This window comes from Xiphophorus hellerii, chromosome 19, assembly GCF_003331165.1.
Source record: "Xiphophorus hellerii strain 12219 chromosome 19, Xiphophorus_hellerii-4.1, whole genome shotgun sequence".
NCBI lineage: Eukaryota > Metazoa > Chordata > Actinopteri > Cyprinodontiformes > Poeciliidae > Xiphophorus > Xiphophorus hellerii.
The window spans coordinates 26749839-26769685 of NC_045690.1; the positions used below are offsets into that span (position 1 = coordinate 26749839).

The 19847-nt window shown below is 41.6% G+C and overlaps 2 protein-coding genes across 5 annotated transcripts in view; one reads left to right on the forward strand and one right to left on the reverse strand.

The window, feature by feature from the left end:
* hectd1 (HECT domain containing 1) overlaps positions 1-11724 on the reverse strand; it is a 31922-nt gene extending 20198 nt beyond the window's left edge. For 2 of the 4 annotated variants that reach the window (XM_032546846.1, XM_032546844.1), the window contains exons 1-15: positions 11479-11723; positions 8660-8818; positions 8232-8381; positions 7902-8136; positions 5531-5758; positions 5166-5447; positions 4809-5079; positions 3819-3895; positions 3634-3732; positions 3428-3542; positions 2575-2749; positions 2193-2331; positions 1090-1260; positions 412-634; positions 70-333 (exon numbers count right to left, since the gene is read on the reverse strand). In XM_032546846.1, the coding sequence (XP_032402737.1) occupies positions 70-333; positions 412-634; positions 1090-1260; positions 2193-2331; positions 2575-2749; positions 3428-3542; positions 3634-3732; positions 3819-3895; positions 4809-5079; positions 5166-5447; positions 5531-5758; positions 7902-8136; positions 8232-8371 (2419 nt within the window). In that variant the 5' untranslated portion in view covers positions 8372-8381; positions 8660-8818; positions 11479-11723. Of the gene's footprint in view, positions 1-69; positions 334-411; positions 635-1089; positions 1261-2192; positions 2332-2574; positions 2750-3427; positions 3543-3633; positions 3733-3818; positions 3896-4808; positions 5080-5165; positions 5448-5530; positions 5759-7901; positions 8137-8231; positions 8382-8659; positions 8819-11417; positions 11436-11478 lie in introns of those variants that run through there. The other 2 variants (XM_032546847.1, XM_032546845.1) reach the window with 2 other exon arrangements.
* Positions 11725-15229: 3505 nt separating this feature from the next.
* hikeshi (heat shock protein nuclear import factor hikeshi) lies at positions 15230-16196 on the forward strand. Its single transcript, XM_032546347.1, has one exon. The coding sequence runs from the start codon at positions 15329-15331 to the stop codon at positions 15920-15922; it is 594 nt and encodes a 197-aa protein (XP_032402238.1). The 5' UTR covers positions 15230-15328; the 3' UTR covers positions 15923-16196.
* The last annotated feature ends 3651 nt before the right edge of the window (positions 16197-19847 follow it).

Below are 19847 nucleotides of genomic sequence, written 5' to 3' on the forward strand. Positions count from 1 at the left end.
TCATCAATAAAGCTGCTACTTCTGAACATTGAGATTTGTTGACATTTTGAATCACAGACGAAGACCCACCCAGTGACGTCTCTGCAGTGAATGAGTGTTTGGTTCCTCTGTTGGACTCGAACACGAAGCCCGGTAGGTCCTCCTTCAGGATGGTGGCCTGCTGTCCATCAGAGTTATGGATGGCGATCTCTCCGTCTTTGAGGCAGGTCAGGGACCAGTTCCCTACCGTCAGCTTGGTGGGGCCGACGACGGACAGGATGGGCTGGCTGGCTGTTACGGGTTTCACCTGGCTCCTTGCCCGCTGCAGCTTCTCCAGGAACTCGCTACGAGACTCTGCAGGATGAGGGAGGAGAGCGATTACAAAAAGCACAAATTGAGCTGCTGAGTGGCATAAAAGCAGATCCAACATACCTGAGCTGTCAGAACCCCCCTCCGGACTCCCACTAGAGTACATGGTGGCAAGTTTCCCGTCCAAGATGAATCGGAACCAGCCATTGGAACCATTAGAGAGCTCCAGGGCAGCAGCATCCGACCATATGTAGAGACAGTCTCTGCCTCGAATGATTGACCAGTCCCTCCAGTGGTACGGCTTCCCCTGCTGGACTTCCTTAGCGTCTTCCTGAACCTCGTCCTCCTGCAGGGAAATCCCATACAGTTTACTAATTCGAAACGTGTACAGGGCTTCCCCCAGTATATCGTAAGCCTGGCAGGCCTCCAGGCTTTGCTTGCCCCCCCACCAGGCTAAGCGTTGTTTGTTTATTTTAAAGAGGTTTTTGATACACCAGTAACAGCTGCGTTTCTACAGACCATATAATTGTGCGATTTGCTGTTTCGAAAATAAATTTGCTTGGAAACACACCAATTTCAGAAAAAAATAAATAGGTTTTAACACACAAAAAAAAAACGTACTAGTGCCCCTGCCACCGGGATTAGCAGGGTTTCTGCAGGAAACCCACCAGCTGACATATTATTAACCAGATCTCAAGACACTGACATTTGCAAAGCATTCAAGGAGCAATTATTTCAAAAATAAACAAAGGGGTGGGAGTGATGTTTCAACTGGATGGCAGCATTGGTTTCTGGGTCTACCTTCTCAGGCTTCGCTTCGTCTTCATTCTCATCATCAGATGCAGGTCCAGCCAGAGTTGACACCTTGTTGATGACCCCCAGTCGAGCAAGTTGGTCGAGAAAAACATCTCCACCTTTATCCACAAGATCCCTGATGATCTGCAGAGCCAGGAGGTGGCCGTCGTCGTCGTCCTGACAAACACCAAACAGGTCAGCTCAGAAACATTACATGAGCGTCTAATGAGATTGCATTTCACAAGTCTGGGAGTTATGCATGCTACATATTTTACATAAAGGTGTAGAAAAAAACCCAACCTGTTCTCCCATTTTATCAAGCATAAAATCATGTGTCGATATCAGACAATGTCCAATTAATATTAAGGGACAGTGAAATAAGTGGATCCATCAAATATAAACTTCCTAACAGATGAACAGACTGCAGTCTTCTTGGCCATTTTTTTTAATGCGTCTTAATATGTAAACACATTTATTGCTTTAATTCCTGGTTACATCAAATCTTGACTGGGTGTTTATTTGCAATACTAAGTGCTCATTTTTTCAAGAGTCAAGGATTTTTAAAATACGTATGAAAAAAAAATCAAAGCAACAAGACTTCCATGAGTGAAGAGAAATCCCAGGGAATGTTAGCCTAAACACTGACCTAATTAATAATCAATATGCAGCATTAGATGGCATAAGAATATTTGGAATTTAATTCACAAAGACAACTACTAAAAGCCACTTTAACAGTCTGCAGCTTAGAGTTCCTTCTCAGAAAAAGGCTTGTAATACATTAACATTAATTTTCATTCTAGTTGGTTAAAGGACACTACATTGCTTATGGTCAATATAGTGCACCATGCTTCATGTGGGATACATGGATTACTGTTCCATAATAAATGAATGATATAAATATTTATAAATAATGGAGCAGCTCTACAGCTTAGATTAACTTTGTTTGGTCTGTGCATCATTTAGAGAAAGAATCAGATTTATCAGACAGAAAGTTGACATTTTATTCATTTGCTGCTCTGTTTTCTGCAGCCTGAGTTCAGCAGCTTAAGGTGAGTGTCTGCTGTTTAAGAGGGCTGAGTCCCTGTAATCCCTGCTCTCCTGTAGCTTACCTCCTGGTCAAGGACAGTGGCAGTGATCTCCACCAGGACTGTGGGTAGGTTGTGTCCCGTCTCGCTCTCACACACCTCCCTCAGCAGAACTTCACTGCTGTAGTGAACCATCTTTCGGATCAGAGCCAGACTTGCTTTCCTAAAACCACAAAAAAAAAAAATTATATATATATATATAATTTTATTTATTTTGACCAGATGGAAGCTCTTTCACATGAGTTTGATTGTGAAAAATACAGCTACAAGCCACTTTCGTTCTGATCCAAGTTGAGGTTTACTTTAATTTTGCATGGTCAGCAACAACTACCAGAATTATGCTTAGTTTTTTAACTTAAGGTTACAAGAATCAGTGGATGGACAGTGGAAGTGTAGATGAGTTTACCTAATAGAAGGCAGCATGGTTTGCTGAAAGGTTTGTGCAAAAACAGGCAGAAGTCTCTTAAGGTAGTAGGGAGCCATTTCTGGATCTCCTTTGGGTTCAGTGCTCTCCTCTTCCTCCTTACTTGCATCCTTCTTCCTCTTGTCATCAGCCTTGTTCATCGGACACATCCAATCCCCTGGAAGAGAAACATCTAAGAGTCAGCTAACATGTCCCAATCTGGATTATATTTCTCAGAAAATGATCTACTTCAATCATATACATATTAAAGTTTTTCAAGTATTTTGTAGTTTCCAGGCACATTGTGCCATTTTACAGCATAATGAAGTCTTTGTGTTATCTCGAGTCGTTATAAAAATGCTGTATATATCAAATATGACTTAAAAGAAAACAGATTTTAAATTGGGTCTCTGTCTCTTTAAGAAACTTCGCCTTCAGGAAGTGGTCACAACATTGCTCCTCTATTAATCCTTTAACAATGCTTTACCAGCGATGCTCTGAGAAGTAGCTCAGCAGAGCTGCTAATTACCATTAGCAACTGCTCAGTGAGGCAGAAACTTGGAAACTGCAGCTTTGAGGAGGAGCTGCGCCTCAAAGGCGGAGCTAGGTCCACCCAGGCGTTTTGCACAGCTGAATGGTTGCCATGGAGATTAAAGGATTTCTCAAACATCCATGAAAGAATCAAGGCAACACTCCAGGTATGTTTTTGATGAGGAAATTACACTGTAACATTATGAACATCTCAGAAGGGTCAATTTTACGTAACACTGTCCCTTTAAAGGTGAAGAAGCAGACGCTGCTGCTGAGCACAGCTATCGATATTTCATCTAGAAGCTGGTTTATGGGTTGAACTTACCAGGTGACTGCAGTATAGCCACCACTTCACTGTGTCCCCTCTCTCTGGCTTTGTCCAGGGGGGTCTTTCCATCCTCATCCCTCAGGTCTGGGTTGGCTCCGTGACGCAGCAAAGTCTGACATGAAACAAACCCACAGGATCACGCCGACAAACCTAAACGCTACAGTGTCACTGACATGGTTTTTTTTCACTGTGACTCCGTTTACCTTGGCTACCTGTGGCCGTCCGAAGCACGCAGCATAGTGTAACGAGGATGACCTTTGACCTCTGTTGACGTCTGCACCCCTCTCACATAAAAACTCCACCTGGAACGACAAGCACAGAGCTGCTCAGCATGTTTGCAAAAACCAGGTCTGATGGAAACCCTTAGCTTGTATTTGTGTTTCTTTACCATTTCCTGTGTGCCGAAAGCTGAAGCCCAGTTGAGCAGCGTCTGTCCAACATCGTCCATGAAGTTGACCTCAAAAGCTGAGAGAGAGCACATCATTTCATTATAACTGGTCAAACTTGGCTGCAGAACCAAGTTCACGGGTCTTTAAAAAAAAGATAAAGCCCTTTTTTGTAGGCTTTACACTTCTATATTCTCTGACATTTCTATATTTAGTCAATTGTTGAAATAACTGTCAACTAATCTAGTTCAATTATTTAAAGAAAAGCTCTAAAAAAGGCCATTTGCTGACAGAAAACAGACCACTAATTATACCAAAACCGTACATAAGAAACACATTTTGCACATTTAAGCAAAATAGAAAATATAAATAAATAAATAAAACAAGCTCCTCTGCCTTCTCCCTGTGGTCCTACTGCCATCTGTAGAAATACACTCAGCCAGACACAACCAATCAGAGACAGGAGGAGGGCTTTAGTGCTGTCAATGAACCTCGTGTACCTGCTGCTCGTTCCCTCCCCCTTGCTCTGTGTTGCGGTGGTTCACCACAACAGAGCCTGCCAGGAACGCTAAGGCTAGTTAGCATGACCATCAAAGATGAGGGATAAACTGTTTTCCTGTAACAGTTTATCCCTCAGTTAAGTTGCTTCTCCACTATTTCCACAACTACAGCAAAATGGCAGCGCGTCTACGAACTTGATTGACACGGCTGAGACCCTCCTCCTGGCTCTGATTGGTTATTTCTGACTAAGAGGTGTATTTCTGCAGATGGCAGTAGAAGCACTAGCAGGAGGTGGAGGAGCTCCGTCTTTTCACAGATTAGCTGTCTCATGTTATACTGTAACAACATAGTGGCAGTTTTAACAAATACGGGGAAAAAAACATTTTTACAACAGTTAAATAGTGCACCTTTAATGCCAGAATGTTAGTGGTTAGTAGCCTGGTAACCAACCTGGATAATGAACAGTTTATGCAACATGAGAGCAGGCTTACCTCCCGTATCGATGGCATCGATCAGAGCGTCGGTGTCCTTGCTGCGGATACAGTCAATGAGCTGTCGGTGGGATCGCTCTCCAGAGCTGTCCAGACGTCGCAGTCCAGGTATCCGGCCCGCTGATCCTGCTGTGGACTTTGGCAACGCCTTCCGTCCCTCAAACAGGAGCACCAGCAGGAGATCCACCAGCCGCATGGTATCGAGCACACACCTCTCATCTCCTCCCAGTGCAGACTCCATTGAGTCAGGCAGAGCCGACCGCAGCAAGTCCTGAACACGGGTTGGAGATTAGCATGCACACACACAAACTTGTTCTCCTCCTCTATACAAGCATGAGAGAAATGGTGTGGACCTACATGTGTGACCAGCGGAGAGCCTCTACACAGTGTGGACAGCAGGCTGACAATTGTCGACACCTGGTTGCTCAGTTTGGAGTCGGCGGCGGAGGGGGTCGCGCCTGTGGAAGGCCGACCCGGTTTACAGGATGAGGAAGAGCCCGACACGGTGCCACCTGCGGCCGCCATACGGGACAGCAGCTCCTCTGTCAAGCCGTGTTTAGCTAAAGGAGCCGGGTCCACTCCTCTTCGAGTGAACCGATCCGCCAGCGAGGCGAAGCAACGCAGAGCGCCATCTGAAACCTGCAGGAAACACCAAGTTCAAGATTATACCACCCAAAACCTTACCTAGAGGTTTCATTAGCAACCGCCTGCCGTGAAGTGACCTGGTGGTCCTCGTGTTTGAGGAGGCTGGATAAGGACTCAACGCAAGTCTCCAGAGAGGAGTCTTGAGGCTCCATCTTGCTGCACAGGCGGGACACCACGGCCATGGCGGAGTGGAGGGTGTCCTTGTGGACCAGGTGACCGCTGTCTCTAATGAAGCTGAGAACACAGTTCAGACCGCCGGCCTCAAAGACAGCGCCAGACTCTCTGGTACAGATCAACTCCAACACCTGCACACAGGCACATGGGTTCAAAGACATGGACGTCAAACAGTTTGTCAGGAAACAACTCACAGCTGACTTCTCACAACTGAAGAATGGAAACCCTCACTTAGGCATTTTTTAACTTAAACGTTCTCCATGATTCCACCCAGAGTGGGATACAATCCACAGAGGAGGGCACCGCTTCCTCAGGCTTAAAACGCCCATTAGCACTATGCAGGTCCTGTTGTAAAATGCAACTTGTATTAACCGACTAGTGTTTGATGTAACCTTAGTGGAACAGATCTAGGTGGCATTAAAGTTTTTGCTGCACTTCTGCATCTCTGTAAAGCAGGGGTGTCAAACTCAAATGCACAGTGGGCCAAAATTTTAAATTGAACAAAGCCGCGGGCCAAGGTTGAACAAATGAATCTTTTAATATGGACCCAAACAAGTTTTGATTTAACAATAAATATTGAACAAGCAAGGCTTATATAACTTAAAAGTGCAGGCGTGCAAAATTGAGTTGCTAATAATAATACTAAAACATATAAATGGAATATTAAATAAAATTTAAATAAAAATTTAATGCCTCCTTTCTGAGGTAAATGTCAAAATTAGCTTTGTACACAGGCTAATAAATTTGAAAATAAAATAACATAACTATGAATAAATAATTAAATAAACTATGAATAAACCATTCAGGCCTTGGAGTAACAAGAAAAGGTGCATAGAAAACTTATTTATTGCTCATTTTGCGACACACTGATCTACTCTGATGCAGCCAAGTCAGAGACCTGGCCTCTTTTCTTGGATGCCAGTTCATCAATGTCGGGGCTCAGAGTTTGAGCTGAGGAAACCTTCATTATCGAACAAAGATGTTCGTCAGTCAGACGTCTCCTGTGAGACGTTTTCGTCATCTTCACTGAGGAGAAAAGTTGCTCACATACATATGTAAACAGATATTCTGTCTCCCATCTGTCCAGAAAATTTCTATTTTCTGTCTTTCTTTTCGCCATTTTTTGGTGGGGTAACACAGTGACAGCTGTAGTTTGAGGTCACAGTGTGGTTTGGGGGAGAGGCGTGGGGATGCGGGGTGCGCCGGGGCTTTCAACCGAAGGAGTGCGCAAGAAGGCGGATCACCACCTTCCTAATACATCCATGTCCGCTACCATAAGTGCTACTGACACAGAGGAGGAGGCGTGTCTGCCTCTGTCCTGATTGATGAGCCAAAAAACAGCAGAGCATTATGGGATTTGTAGTATAAGCGGTGAATGCGGCGTCACAGCGTTGCCACCGTATAATACCGGCGGGCCGGCTCTAATATTAATTTGAAATTGAATCGTGGGCCAAATATAATTACACTGCGGGCCAAATTTGGCCCGCGGGCCAGAGTTTGACACCTATGCTGTAAAGGTTTCCAGAAATGTTTTAATTGCATTTTTGCACCATGTGGGTTAAACATAGAGGTTGACACTCTGCTTGTGAAATGTACTGGGATTTTTTTTCATGCAAGACATTTTAAGACCCAAATTTTAAATATGTGAACTTAAAACTTTTTAAGGATGTGCATTCTGAGTAGACTCGCTTCCCCAGATGAAATCTTACTGACTACAACTGGGGTGCACTTTGACAAGAAATGTTGAAGTGTAGTCTGACTATTGAACAAACAGTCACTTTTGAAAACATGTCCTCAAAATTCACCACTCCAGTACACTAGCTAATCGCTAATCTTAGAAGTAGGCTGAAACACTTATTACAGTGTAAGCGTTTCATATCAGTCGATATCGATAAATAATGATTAATTTTTCATTTCAAATATCTGAAATACTGCCACACTGGAGGCATATCAAGTTTTCTCTCCACATCGTTGGTTTTTATTTTTAGGCAGTTGTGAAACTGCCTAAAAATAAGGCAACGCAATGTACCCAACAGGTTGTTGCTAGGTAACCAAAGAATGAGTAAGTTAGTTGATACCACCAGCCTTGCTTAGCTAGCCATAAGAAGCTAAGCAGCTAAAACCTTTTCTCTGTCCATGTCTCCCAGAATGCTGTTCAGTTCTGGCTCAGAGTTCAGTAAATATTCTATATATTGAATATTCTATCAGACTGATATTGATCACGTCTATTGTCGCCCAGCCCTACTAAAAAGCCGCATCTCTGTGGCGTTCTACCTTCACACACTGCTCCGCCAGGTCTCTGCTGGTCCTGTTGTTGAGTTCGACCACCACCAGGCGGTTACATAGAGCCTTGATGGCTCCGTCCACGCCCACAATCCTTCGGGTACACTCTGCCGACACGTCCAGGTAGTAGGTGATGGCGCGGGCCGTCACCTCCAGCACGTTGTCTGGCGCGCTCTCGTCCAAGAAGATCTTACAGAGTGCTGGTAGGAACGTCCGAGGAGGACATCTGGTGGACGGAGAGAAGGAGGGGACGCTCTGAGCCACCAGCTCGCACACAGCGGGTGGAATGTAAATGTCTGGGTTTTGACGACGAGGCCTTACGTCTCGAAGCAGCGGTCCACGTTGTCCGACATCAGCAGCAGCATGCACAGCTGTTCCAGGGCGATGAGCTGCATGTCCCGCTCATCGCCCTGACCCATCTGCAGCCACTCCAGCAAGGTGTCTGGGTCCACATCCGCCATGATGGCTAGCCTGAAGAAAAAGCAACACACAATCTCCTCCATATGAAAAAGTAGGTCGGGTCATTGTTGGTGGTATAATGTTTGTCTTTAAAACAGAAATCATCAAAATGTCTTAATGCAGAACTCTAAATGAATGGAGTTATTTTTTTTAGCCATAGAAGTGTCCTTAAACTAGAAATAGAAGTTTTCGAGAAATCAAATTCATTTTGATGTTAGTTTCTTCAACCATTATCTTCCAGATAAAATAAAAAATAAATATATTTAAAAAAAACAAATCTGAGGTCTCACCTGACTCCCCTGTTGGCTGCCCTGTCCGGCTCAGTGCCCAATCACAGCTCTCAGATGTGAGGCTGCTTGTTACTCATTCAATCAACTGAATGGAAGGAGACTGGAACATGTGTGTTTAGGTGCTTCCTTTGTCTAAATGAGCTTTATGGAACAGGATCCCTGCAAACAGTAGCAAGAAGTCAAGAGGGTTGGTGAACATAATTTTTTAAAACGCTTTTCTTCAGATTTCAAGCACGTTTATGCTAACATATTTGTAATTTATTAATTTAAAGAAGAAATGCACCAATATGAAAATATGGGTAGAGAATCGATGTTTACATTTCCTTTCCCTTCTCACACGAGTTGTTAATATCTGTCCAGTTCTTTATTAATCGGACTGATACCAATATACCATGAATCCCTAATTTAAAGAACATCTTTTTACTTTAAACAACACTATACGCTTATATTATGTGTTTCTTCACAACCCCATCAAAAAAGTGCAGAAATCGACTAAGTAGAATGCAACAGTTTGTTCCTCCAGTGATTGGACACATTAGGCCATGCCAGGAAGAGAAGCCAGCTAGGAACCAGTAACTAGGGAGTATATAAACAATGGCTTTAGTGATCAAATGTGCTGACTGGGCAATGTGAAATGGTAGGAGGATTTAAAAAATGTTTATTTGTGTGACTGGCCAAATAATATTCCCAGTCAAAATTTCCAAGTTCCAGGCTGGTCGACTCTACCAGAACCTCACCTTGCATGGGAAATCTGGAAAGTTCCAAGTCAGATGGCCCTGGACAACCAGAGGTCCCACTTCAATATGGCTACCATGTTGCAAAAGCTGCAGAGTGCTTCCCCTTCGCTTGTGACAATGAGTGTGTTTTTAATTTGCAACTAGAGCTTGCTCAACTTGACCGTGTGATTATTCAGAGATCTGAGTTCAGCTTCAAGGCAAACTGAAAGCACCAAAACAACATCAGTAAATCCAAAGTTACAGCAGGAGGTTTGATTAAAAAAAACAAAAAAAAAACAAAACCTGAGACCACATTTCTCTGATTTTAGCTTCTCTTCATTAGCATCCACTCTAAATCTAAACATAACAGAAAATGAGAGCATTTTGTTCCGTTAGCTTGTTGTGTGTCAGACACCTTGTTAAATTTTCAATTCAATTCAGTAATGGTTTATTTATCCCAAATATCTTTGAAATGTCGTAACTCATATCATCTATGCATCTTCAAGTATGGTGCAATGCAGCTAAGTTCTGGACGTTTCTCTGGTAGCAGTCAGTCTTGCAATAAATGTGAAGAGGCCTCTGACTGAAGACTGTTAACTGTATAACAATTTTATCACTGCCATGATGCACAAACACAGCTTAAATGTCCAGGCAGCAGATATAATACTCCACATGTCCTAGATGACACCATCAGTTGTTGTCAAGCTCTGCTAATCCACCTCATTTGCTTTTGCCACTCCTCTTTAAACCTATGCCTAGCCCTGAGACTAAGATTAAAACTTTCCTTTTTAACAAAGCTCATAGTTGCAGTCGCGTTGCTTTTCCTGAACCATCTCAGTAGTTCTGATTAATTTGCACATAGAGGACAAATTAATCAAACTTTCACAGTCTGTTATGCCTACTCCACTGACTCTTAGAGTGCTCACTGTAAATATTGCTATTAAATCTATACTTTCTCTATTGTTTATTTTCACCAAAATAATGGCAAACCCAGCCCCTCTGTGTATGTCTGTATTTCACCAATCAGGTGGCTCCTCACTCTGCTGGAGGCTTTGACCTGCTGCTCTCCACAGTCTTCCTGTCCTTGCTCAGTGTGATTGCATTAAGCGACGACTTGATGCGATCTGCTGGTTTCTTTACAGAGACAACTGTTTACTAGTTGGTATTATGTGATCTACTGCAATCCATCATTAAAAATATCTAATTGTGGTTGAACTTAACTGCATTGCACATGGGCAACTGGAGAGAAAACTGAAGACATTTGTCTTGATATTAGCTTAGTTACCATATAAATAAGATCAATTATCTAACTGAATACAAAGATGAAAGTTGATTTTAGCTATCATCACTGTAAATTGAAAAAGATTAGATCACGCTGTCAGTCACCCGACAGCGTGATCTTCTCAACTGTATTATTTCTGCTCAAAGGAAGCACTACACTGCTAGCACTAAGACACACAGCTACTGAGAGTAGTGAGTATCAAGCCAGATAAACTTAAGTGTTTGACAACCAATTCACCTAAAAATACTTTTTGTGTACATTACGTAGCTTCATCTAGGATTTCGTGAGTGACTTTGAACTCATCAAGTGTTAAAAAGACGAACACAGTCACTTTATGCGCATTTAACAGGGAGGCGCAGCCATATTTGACAAAGCTAACGGAGCATAATTACCCTGATTATTTTTAGGACATATCCAAAAGTTAGCGTTACACATAAATTAATTGTTAACAAATCCCATTTGATACATTACTGAAATAAACAGGCCTTCCAAAGACATTTCGTAAACCAACTCCAGAGCTTTCAGTACAGTTACATGTTAGCCAGTGTTATCCGGTTAGCATTCAGAGTAGCACAACGTTGCTAATTTGGATCACGGTATGTCAATTACGGCTTTCAATATTACACCTGTCCAACATCAATCACGATAATTATTGGTCACACAAAGACGTAAGCATATGTGAGTTTCTCGCCATTAAATTATGTCATCACTGTCCACTCAAATAGGTCAGCAACACCCCACGGCCTAACATTCCATTTACAAGCCGCGGGTCTCGAGTTCCAGGAGAGCTCTGAGGCCGCACCGCAGCAGCGGGCACTCACCATAAGCGACACGGGCCCAAGCGCCTTATCAGCTTCGGGGCGAAGTTTTTCTTCGTCAAAAGAAGCGACACCCAGCTTTGTGAATATCAACCTATTCCACACAGATAACGACGTTCGGATCCGTTATAATCACCGATGTCAGGGGTGAAATTAAGAAGCTCCCATCTCTACTCAGCGGGTCACAAAACAGAGTGACAGGGTGCGCTTAGCTGACCCGACTGAACGCAAGAGCCGAGTTAAGTCTGTGGCGTTCAGTGTCACGGTAGAGCTCGGAAATATCACATTTCAGCGTTCAGTGCCACGGCAGAGCTCGGAAATACCAATTTTTAAATGTCAAATCAATTATACTAAAGTTATTACCTTGGCCACTGTATCTTAAGTTATATTGTTAATACGGGCATCGATGTGGCATGTTTTGGCAAATGGAAAGCTTGCCGTTTTTTTCCCGAGTGGGACAATGCATTGACGCTTAGAAACAGCGCAGCCTGCAGTCATCGCATGCCTTTATCGCAGAAGGTAAACTGTTTGTTTCCTACTGATTTTAAAACACGAAACGACGAAATTTAAACCATATGCTTTAGATCACAAAAAGACAAAACATAGTTGGATTTGTAGTTTAATAGTTGGATTTGTAGTTTAATACAATAATCTTTTTTCTGTTACTCGTTTCTGATGAGAATATCCACTTTTTAAGCAGGCCCTGCGGCATGGGCGGGCATTGGGGGGCACTGCCCGCCCACAGTCAGCCATGACCCCCCTGGACTGGAAGCTATTTCTTTTACCTCAGAGTGGCCAACTTTCTATTATTCCTATCTCGATTTAATACAGTAGGGGCTCCCACACTTTCCGTATCGGAGCCCTCTGCCTCCCTCACTTTTTTCAGTCGTTACTACTGCTTAATCCATTGTTAACATGTCGTAACATGTTTTTCCGAGCCGCCTTTAAACTCAACATGAGCGCTAAGATGCTCGCGCCGGTGTGTTTTACCTGTGCGGCAGCGACGTAAACTTGCGGCAAGCTGGTATGTGTTAGAATCATGGCAGCAACCCAGCAAAGGCAAAGACGTTTTTTCCCCCCAAGCTAACCAAGAGAGTTAAGTAATGTTTTTAGATGCTGGTAATGTTAGCTAAATGATGACTAGCTAATGCCAAGACGTCACTTTAAGCTTGTTAACAAGAATAGACTGCTGATACTGTTGTTATCTATGTTCAAATGTGGATTGTACTAATTAAATCACTTAAGAACAACAATAGTCCAGGCCCAGATGGATTTACAAACGGCTTTTATAATACTTTTATAGATCTTCTGCCCTCCCTGCTGTTAAAAGCATATCACCATGGTGATAAGTGCCAAGATATGGGACCATCTTGGACAGAAGCGACTATAGTAGTAATCCACAAAGAGAGCAAGGATCCTACAAACTGCCAGTCCTATAGACCTATATCACTGTTGAATACAGATTCACGCATACTCACAGCAATCCTAGCAAGACAACTTACGTTTGGACTATCTCATATCCACCAATTAATTAATAAGGGAAATTTCAAAACCTTTGAGCAGATAAAAAGTGAATTTGGCCTCCCTAAGACGGACTTCTATAGATACTTACAACTTAGAACCTTTGTGACGACACACAACAATTGGACTAAACTTCTTGAATCTACACCTATAGAAAATTTCCTAATGGACATACAAAGGGGAAAGGGAAATAATAACGTAATTAGTAAAATATATGACCTGTTTCTGTCCATAAATGTGAACGATTCCACAAACATAAAGCATAAATGGGAGACTGAATTGCAGGAGTCAATAGCAGGGGACACATGGGAAGAAATATGTACTGAAGCACAATTAACAACAAATTCTAATACATGGAGAGAATTCAAATGGAAAGTAATAGTCCGGTTTTTCAGAACGCCAGCAATAACCAGTAAAATGGACCCAACACAACCCAGTCCATGCTGGAGAAACTGCGGGACGCAGAATGCAAATCATATGCACATTTTTTTTGCTTGTCCTAAACTAAGTGTGTTCTGGGAGGACATTTTTGAAGCTCTCAAGGTAATTTTCAGAAGAAATGTTCCAAAAACCCCCTTGGTGGCAATTTTGGGAGTAATACCCAATGGAATGGACAGGAAGGATGATAGATATCTTCTAAGAGTCTTGCTCACAGCAGCATTGAAATGCATAACTATCAGATGGCTGAAGCCAGGACCTCCTACATATAACACATGGATACAAAAAGTTTGGGACATTCATTTGATGGAAGAAATCACATATTCCTTAAGGCTTCAAAAAACAGTTGTTAAAATAAGGTGGAGCTTCATACCGTTATTATTTCAGTGACACAATTACAGGATTGTCCTTTTGCACTTGTGTTTTCTCTTGGGTCGGTCTAAAATACCATGGTGCTTAAGAATGTGTGGACCACCTTAACTCAGGGGGGATTTAATCATATGTTTTGTATTTATTTTATTTTGCTGTTATCTGTCTGTTGATTTCGTTCTGTTGTTTTGTAATCATTATTCCATTTGTTAAGAACACCTACTGTCTCATCTCTTGTTGCTACGTTATAATGCAGATGATAAATGTCAGTAAGGGGCAGAAGAATGTAACTATTAACATGTGTTGTTAAAAATAAATAAAAATAAAGTAAAATAAAGTGGATTGTACTGGTTACGTTTACTTGAGTAACTTTCTGGGGGGAAAAATTACTTATAAGAGTAGTTTTACTGAACTGTACTCTTTTTCTTTTGAGTAATATTTTTTCTTTTACTTGAGTAGATTGATTTTGCATTCAAAGAAATAGACTTAATAAATGTGAAACCTTAGATTTCTGTAACATATGAGTTGTTTATGCAAATTTGATCATAATTACTCAACATTAACATGTCACTGTTTGCATCTTTATTTTTTATGCATTAAAAATCAATCAATCAAATTTTATTTGTATAGCACATTTCAGCAACAAGGCATTTCAAAGTGCTTTACATCATAACCCCCCCCCCTCCCCCCAGGTGGGGGTGGGGTGGTGGTGGTGGTGGGGGGGGGGGGTTATGACTAAACCCCCCCTAGACTAAAAACCCACCCCAGGTGGGTTTTTAGTCTAGATTTAAAGGACCTCAGTGTTTCAGCAGTTTTGCAGTTTTCTGGAAGTTTGTTCCAGATTTGTGGTGCATAGCAGCTGAATATGTTTATTTTTAGTTGAATTTTACAGCGGTGTATTAGGACCATTATAGTTATAAAAAAAGAGTACATTTATAAATAAATAAAAAAAATCAGAAATTTTCTAGAAAAAGCTCAGATTTCTGAGTTTGAAATGTCGGAAATTTCCTAGAAAAAAATAGAAATTTTCTACACAAAACTCAGATAAATCTCTGAGTTTTTTTCTAGCAATTTTTTTGGAAATTTCAAACTCAGAAATCTCTAAGCTTTTCTAGAACATTTCTGATATTAATCTAAAAATTTCTGAGGTTTTTCTCATACCAAAATTTAAACTTTTCAAAATTCCTTTTCTGAAATTTCCTTTAATCTGTCAGATTAATCTCAGTGTTTTTCATCGAAATGTACTCCTCCTTCTTCTATCTACAGCGGGCCTAATACGTCGTCGCAATTTTATGCGAAATATTATAGAAATTATTTTTGAAAAAATAGCTTATCAGTTTTTGCATCCCAGGAAGGCGTTTTAATTTGATTTGTATATTTAGACAGAAGGGGGCAGCAATTTTTCGGCGCCTTATCTCTTCTGTCTGATGAGTGTAGAAGAAGAAGAAGAAGTTTCTCGCGTTCTGTTTGTATTCAGTAGCAACTGGCTAGGCTAAGCTAACCGGGTTGGCAGCTGTCCGCAGAGATGTTCGGCTGTTTGGTGGCCGGTAGGTTGGTCCAGACTGACGCGGTCCAGGTCGCCTCTGATAAATTCGTCTTTAATTTGGCGGATTTTGAGAATGTGAACCACGTGGTAGTGTTCATGCTGGGGACCGTGCCTTTCCCCGCAGGAATGGGAGGAGCCGTGTACTTCTCCTTCCCCGACCCAGGCAGCGGCGCTCCTGTGTGGCAGTTGCTCGGCTTCATCACCAACGACAAGCCCAGCGCGATCTTCAAGATCTCCGGTCTGAAGGCTGGGGAGGGTGGGGCGCACCCTTTCGGCCTGATGGCCTCCGTGTCGCCATCCGTGGCTCAGGTCGGCGTGTCAGTTGAAGCTCTGGACCAGCTGGCTCAGCAGATCCCAGTGTCCAGCGCCGCGGTGTCCACTGTGGACACGTTCATGCAGTTCACCCAGAAAATGCTGGACAGCCTCTACAACTTCGCCTCTTCGTTCGCTCTGTCCCAGGCGCAGATGACGCCGAACCCCTCGGAGACCTTCATCCCCTCCAGCTGCATTCTCAAATGGTATGAGAACTTCCAGAGGAGGATGGCGCAGAACCCGAACTTCTGGAAAAGCTGAACTAACAAACCAGAACCCGGTGCAACGCTAAGCCACAGTGCCTATCTGAGAACAGTCTTGTGCCGTCAGACCGGACACGCTTCGTGTCCCACAGTGGACATGTCAGGCTCTCTGTGACTGTCTCAGTCGTGGACGGAAAGCCAGAGGAAACTTGGAGTGCCTGACTCTGTCTGAACACCTTTCATCCTGTCATCATTAACTTGTTCACATTCACTCCACTGATTGACCAACACAAGTTGGTTCCTAAATAAAACCCGACCTGCCCTAAAACTCACTATGTATTCAGTTCATCCTATGAGAGGGAAGTTCCGTTACTGACCTCCTCATTGCTAAAGTAATGTTATAGCTGACAACAATGGGGATATATATATATATATATATATATATATATATATATATATATATATATATATATATAAATAAATTTACTGACTTTGTCAGTTGTCTAGTAGACTAACTGGATGTTCAGAGTACTGTATCCAAGCAGCTTAACAGAAAGTTAAGTGGAAGGATAAAGTGTGCTGGAAGATGTGCACAAGCAACACGGATAACAGTCCATTTAAACATTAAAAAATTAGTTCAGACTCACAAGTGGTCTGTAGCTGGATTCAGAACGTAAAGCCCCAGGCAGCCTGTGGTGATGTCTGACAGTCCTTTAAGTTTTGCAATCATTTCCAAATGTGTCTGTTGCCAGGCACCGGAGAACACCTTGACGACTCCAGTGAGCTCCACGACCTTCATGGAGGTCGTGGAACTCATAGGTCAGAGCTTGTTGTTTTTGCAGTATAGCTATGGAATGAGGCTCCAGGGCCATGTAAGCAGAAAATACTGGGAACACAAGGAAAACAAAACAAAACCCTGTGAAACTTCATTAGACGGAGAGGAAGAGGAAGAACCAGTAATGTTGGTTGACGAAGCAGCTTTGGCAGAAATGTAAGATAAAACTGTATTGAATGTGACATTCACACCAATCACACTAATCATATGTGTTTTTTACATGGGTTTGCATATGAAAAAAATGGTAACTTTATTTGATGAGGTGTGCATAAGACTGTCATTACACTGTCATAAACATGACATAACACCTGTCATGAACATGAAGGAGTCTTTATGAATGTTTATGGCTGTTGTCATGAAGTGTCATTCTGTAACTTGGCATTGAGTTTAGAGCAATGCAAAGTTGCTCTAAAAGTTGCATTGAAAGTCCATTAAAAGTGCCAACTTAGCATTAAAAAGTGTCATTATTTACCGAATGACACTTCATGACAACAGCCATAAACATTCATAAAGACTCCTTCATGTTCATGACAGGTGTTATGTCATGTTTATGACAGTGTCATGTCAGTCTTATGCACACCCTGTCAAATAAAGCGCTACCAAAAAAATTCTGTTTCGATTTTATTATTATTATTAGTATTATAGTTACATAATACATAATTCAACACAGTTTCCAATTTGAAATGAAATGATGCCTAAGCCTTTAGAGGGAACACACCCAGTCGGCTGAGGCTCAGGATGAGTCACAGAGTTTGGCTCTAAACCAGATGGATTCCTTACTGACAGGGTGTGTTTGTTTTCCCCATTTTGCACCAAGGGATCGCCCTGCAACACAGCGAGAGAGTTTAACAAAGCTGTTCAGACTTCACAAACCCTCCAAATCAGTAAAAAATAATAAAGTGCATCAATATGTTAGAGTTTGGTCTGTTAAAGAAATACAAAGCAGCCTCACGGGTGCATCAAGTGACTGAAAAACTAATTAAAATCAGAAACGTAAAAAAAGGAAACAACGTAATACATAACAAATCACATGAGACCAGATATTACAAGGTATGAGACGGCAGATATGACATCATACCAGGCGAAAACATATTGGTGCAACTTAATTGGCTGAAAACTAATTTGGTCTCATTTCCAACCTTCACAAAACAATATTCACAGTCCATACTAACTGTGACATTCTATCATTCTATCATTGTTACTGGTTATTTGTTCTATTTTTTATTTGTATATTTTACTTTTATGTTCTTTTTGATAGGTTATTCGTTTTCACTATTCTTTCATTTATGTACTTAGCTTAGTTGAGTGTTACTGGCTTAGTGAGTTTGTTGATTCAAATGTTTTTACTGGAAGGTTGAATTATTTTTGTTAATAAGCGTTTACATTTTGGAGATATGTTTGTGTTTATTCTATAAGTGGACAGCTATGCTGTTTGAGAACACTAAGGTTGGAATTAATCTTTAATCTATTGTTATTTAATATCTACGCCTTATTGGGCAGGCATTCATAAACAATAGTCAAGAGTGAAAACTATGTGAATGTTTTTTCCTGGTAATCAGGAAATAACTGGCTTACTAACATTGTTCTAAATTATTACTTGGTTAAAAATTGCCTTGGCTTGTTTTTTAAGTTCACAGCCAAAGTAAACCTATGATTACCTAACACTGGACCGTAGGCAAATTCTCTCTGACAGAATGTGGCAAACATAGGGGTTTGTTTGCCACATGTCTCACACAGGCCTTTTCAGCTCCACCCTCAAATTATGCCTGAGACTCTGTTTTGGGTTAGTGATGGCCGGAACAGAACATGAACTCTGTTGTGCTGGGGGAGGGCTGCTCTGTGCGGCAGAAGCTTGGAAGCTGCAGCTCCAGGGAGGAGCTGCCCCTCGAAGGTGGAGCTAGGTCCAACCAGCCTTTTTGCTGGTTGGGCCTAGCTCAATAGGATCAAAAGGATCAAGGGATCCCTCAACCATGCATGAAAAAATCATGGCAAGTTTTGATGAGGGAATAACGTTATAATATGATGTAAAGCTCAAAAATGTTGATTTTAAATATTACTGAGCCTTTAAACTTTAACATACAATATAAAAGTAATTGTTGCAAACTAATAGCTTTTGTTATTGTAGAACACAATATTTCAAATGAATGTATCAATCTGGGCAGATTAAGTCATAGAAGCAAAATCTGATTTTCTCACATAACATAACTATAGGAAGACACAGGAAGATGCAATTTTATATTTCGTAGATTTGTTCTAAAGAAGTATGTTCTATGTTCTTTAGAACATAGAAGTATGGCTCTCCTTATAACAACAAGGTTCAATAAAAAGGATAAAACAGGTGAATCTGCTCTATAAGCACAGACATGTTGAAGATTTAGTTTTTCATTTCTGCTTCCTTGTTCTGACATGTAAATCCACTTGTTTAGTTGTTTGATTTTTTTCTTTTTCTTTACTCTGGACTGGAATTCCAACTTTAATTAAATGCAGAGTTTAGGACTCCAGACTTGCACATTTTTACTTTGGACTCAACTTCTTACTTTCATGTATTTAATCTGACTTGACTCGAGACATAAAGGGGAAGGCATGAAACGGCAGTTTTATAGAACGCCAACCAGAAACATCTGCGCTCTCACTCTAAAATAGTTCAGTTACAGATGCCAAGGGTACGGCTGAAAGTGGCTGCCAGCAAATAGCTCTAGGATCACTTCTGAGAATTTCTGCAGAGGAAAAGATATGAGTCGTGAGAAGTGTTGCGGGTGGGTCGGAATCTTAGAATGCTCTTTGGTTCACATGGCAACGCATTTCCAGACAGAACAAAGCCTGACCCTTCAAACAAAAGTCCACAATAGAACAAAAGTTTGCACAGCAGCACTGAGCAACACACCCAAGAAAAGAATGACCAGGTTCCAACTTATGTTGTGAGGTCTGTCGTTCGTTTGTTTGTATTTATTTGTATTTTTCCCCCCAAAAGGTTTTAAAAAACATGAGAACAAGCAATCAGTAGGACACAGAAAAACATGTGCATACATAACCAAGAACAAAATACTTTGTTTACTATTACTTTTCTGTTTGAAAAGAAGTAGGAAGACTGAAGACTTATTTAATCCTTCTCCTTATCTCAACTTAGTGAAATATAAGTTACTAGTAG

Coding starts and splice junctions, on each gene's coding strand:
- hikeshi (XM_032546347.1), top strand. CDS start 15,329: ATGTTCGGCTGTTTGGTGGCCGGTAGGTTGGTCCAGACTGACGCGGTC.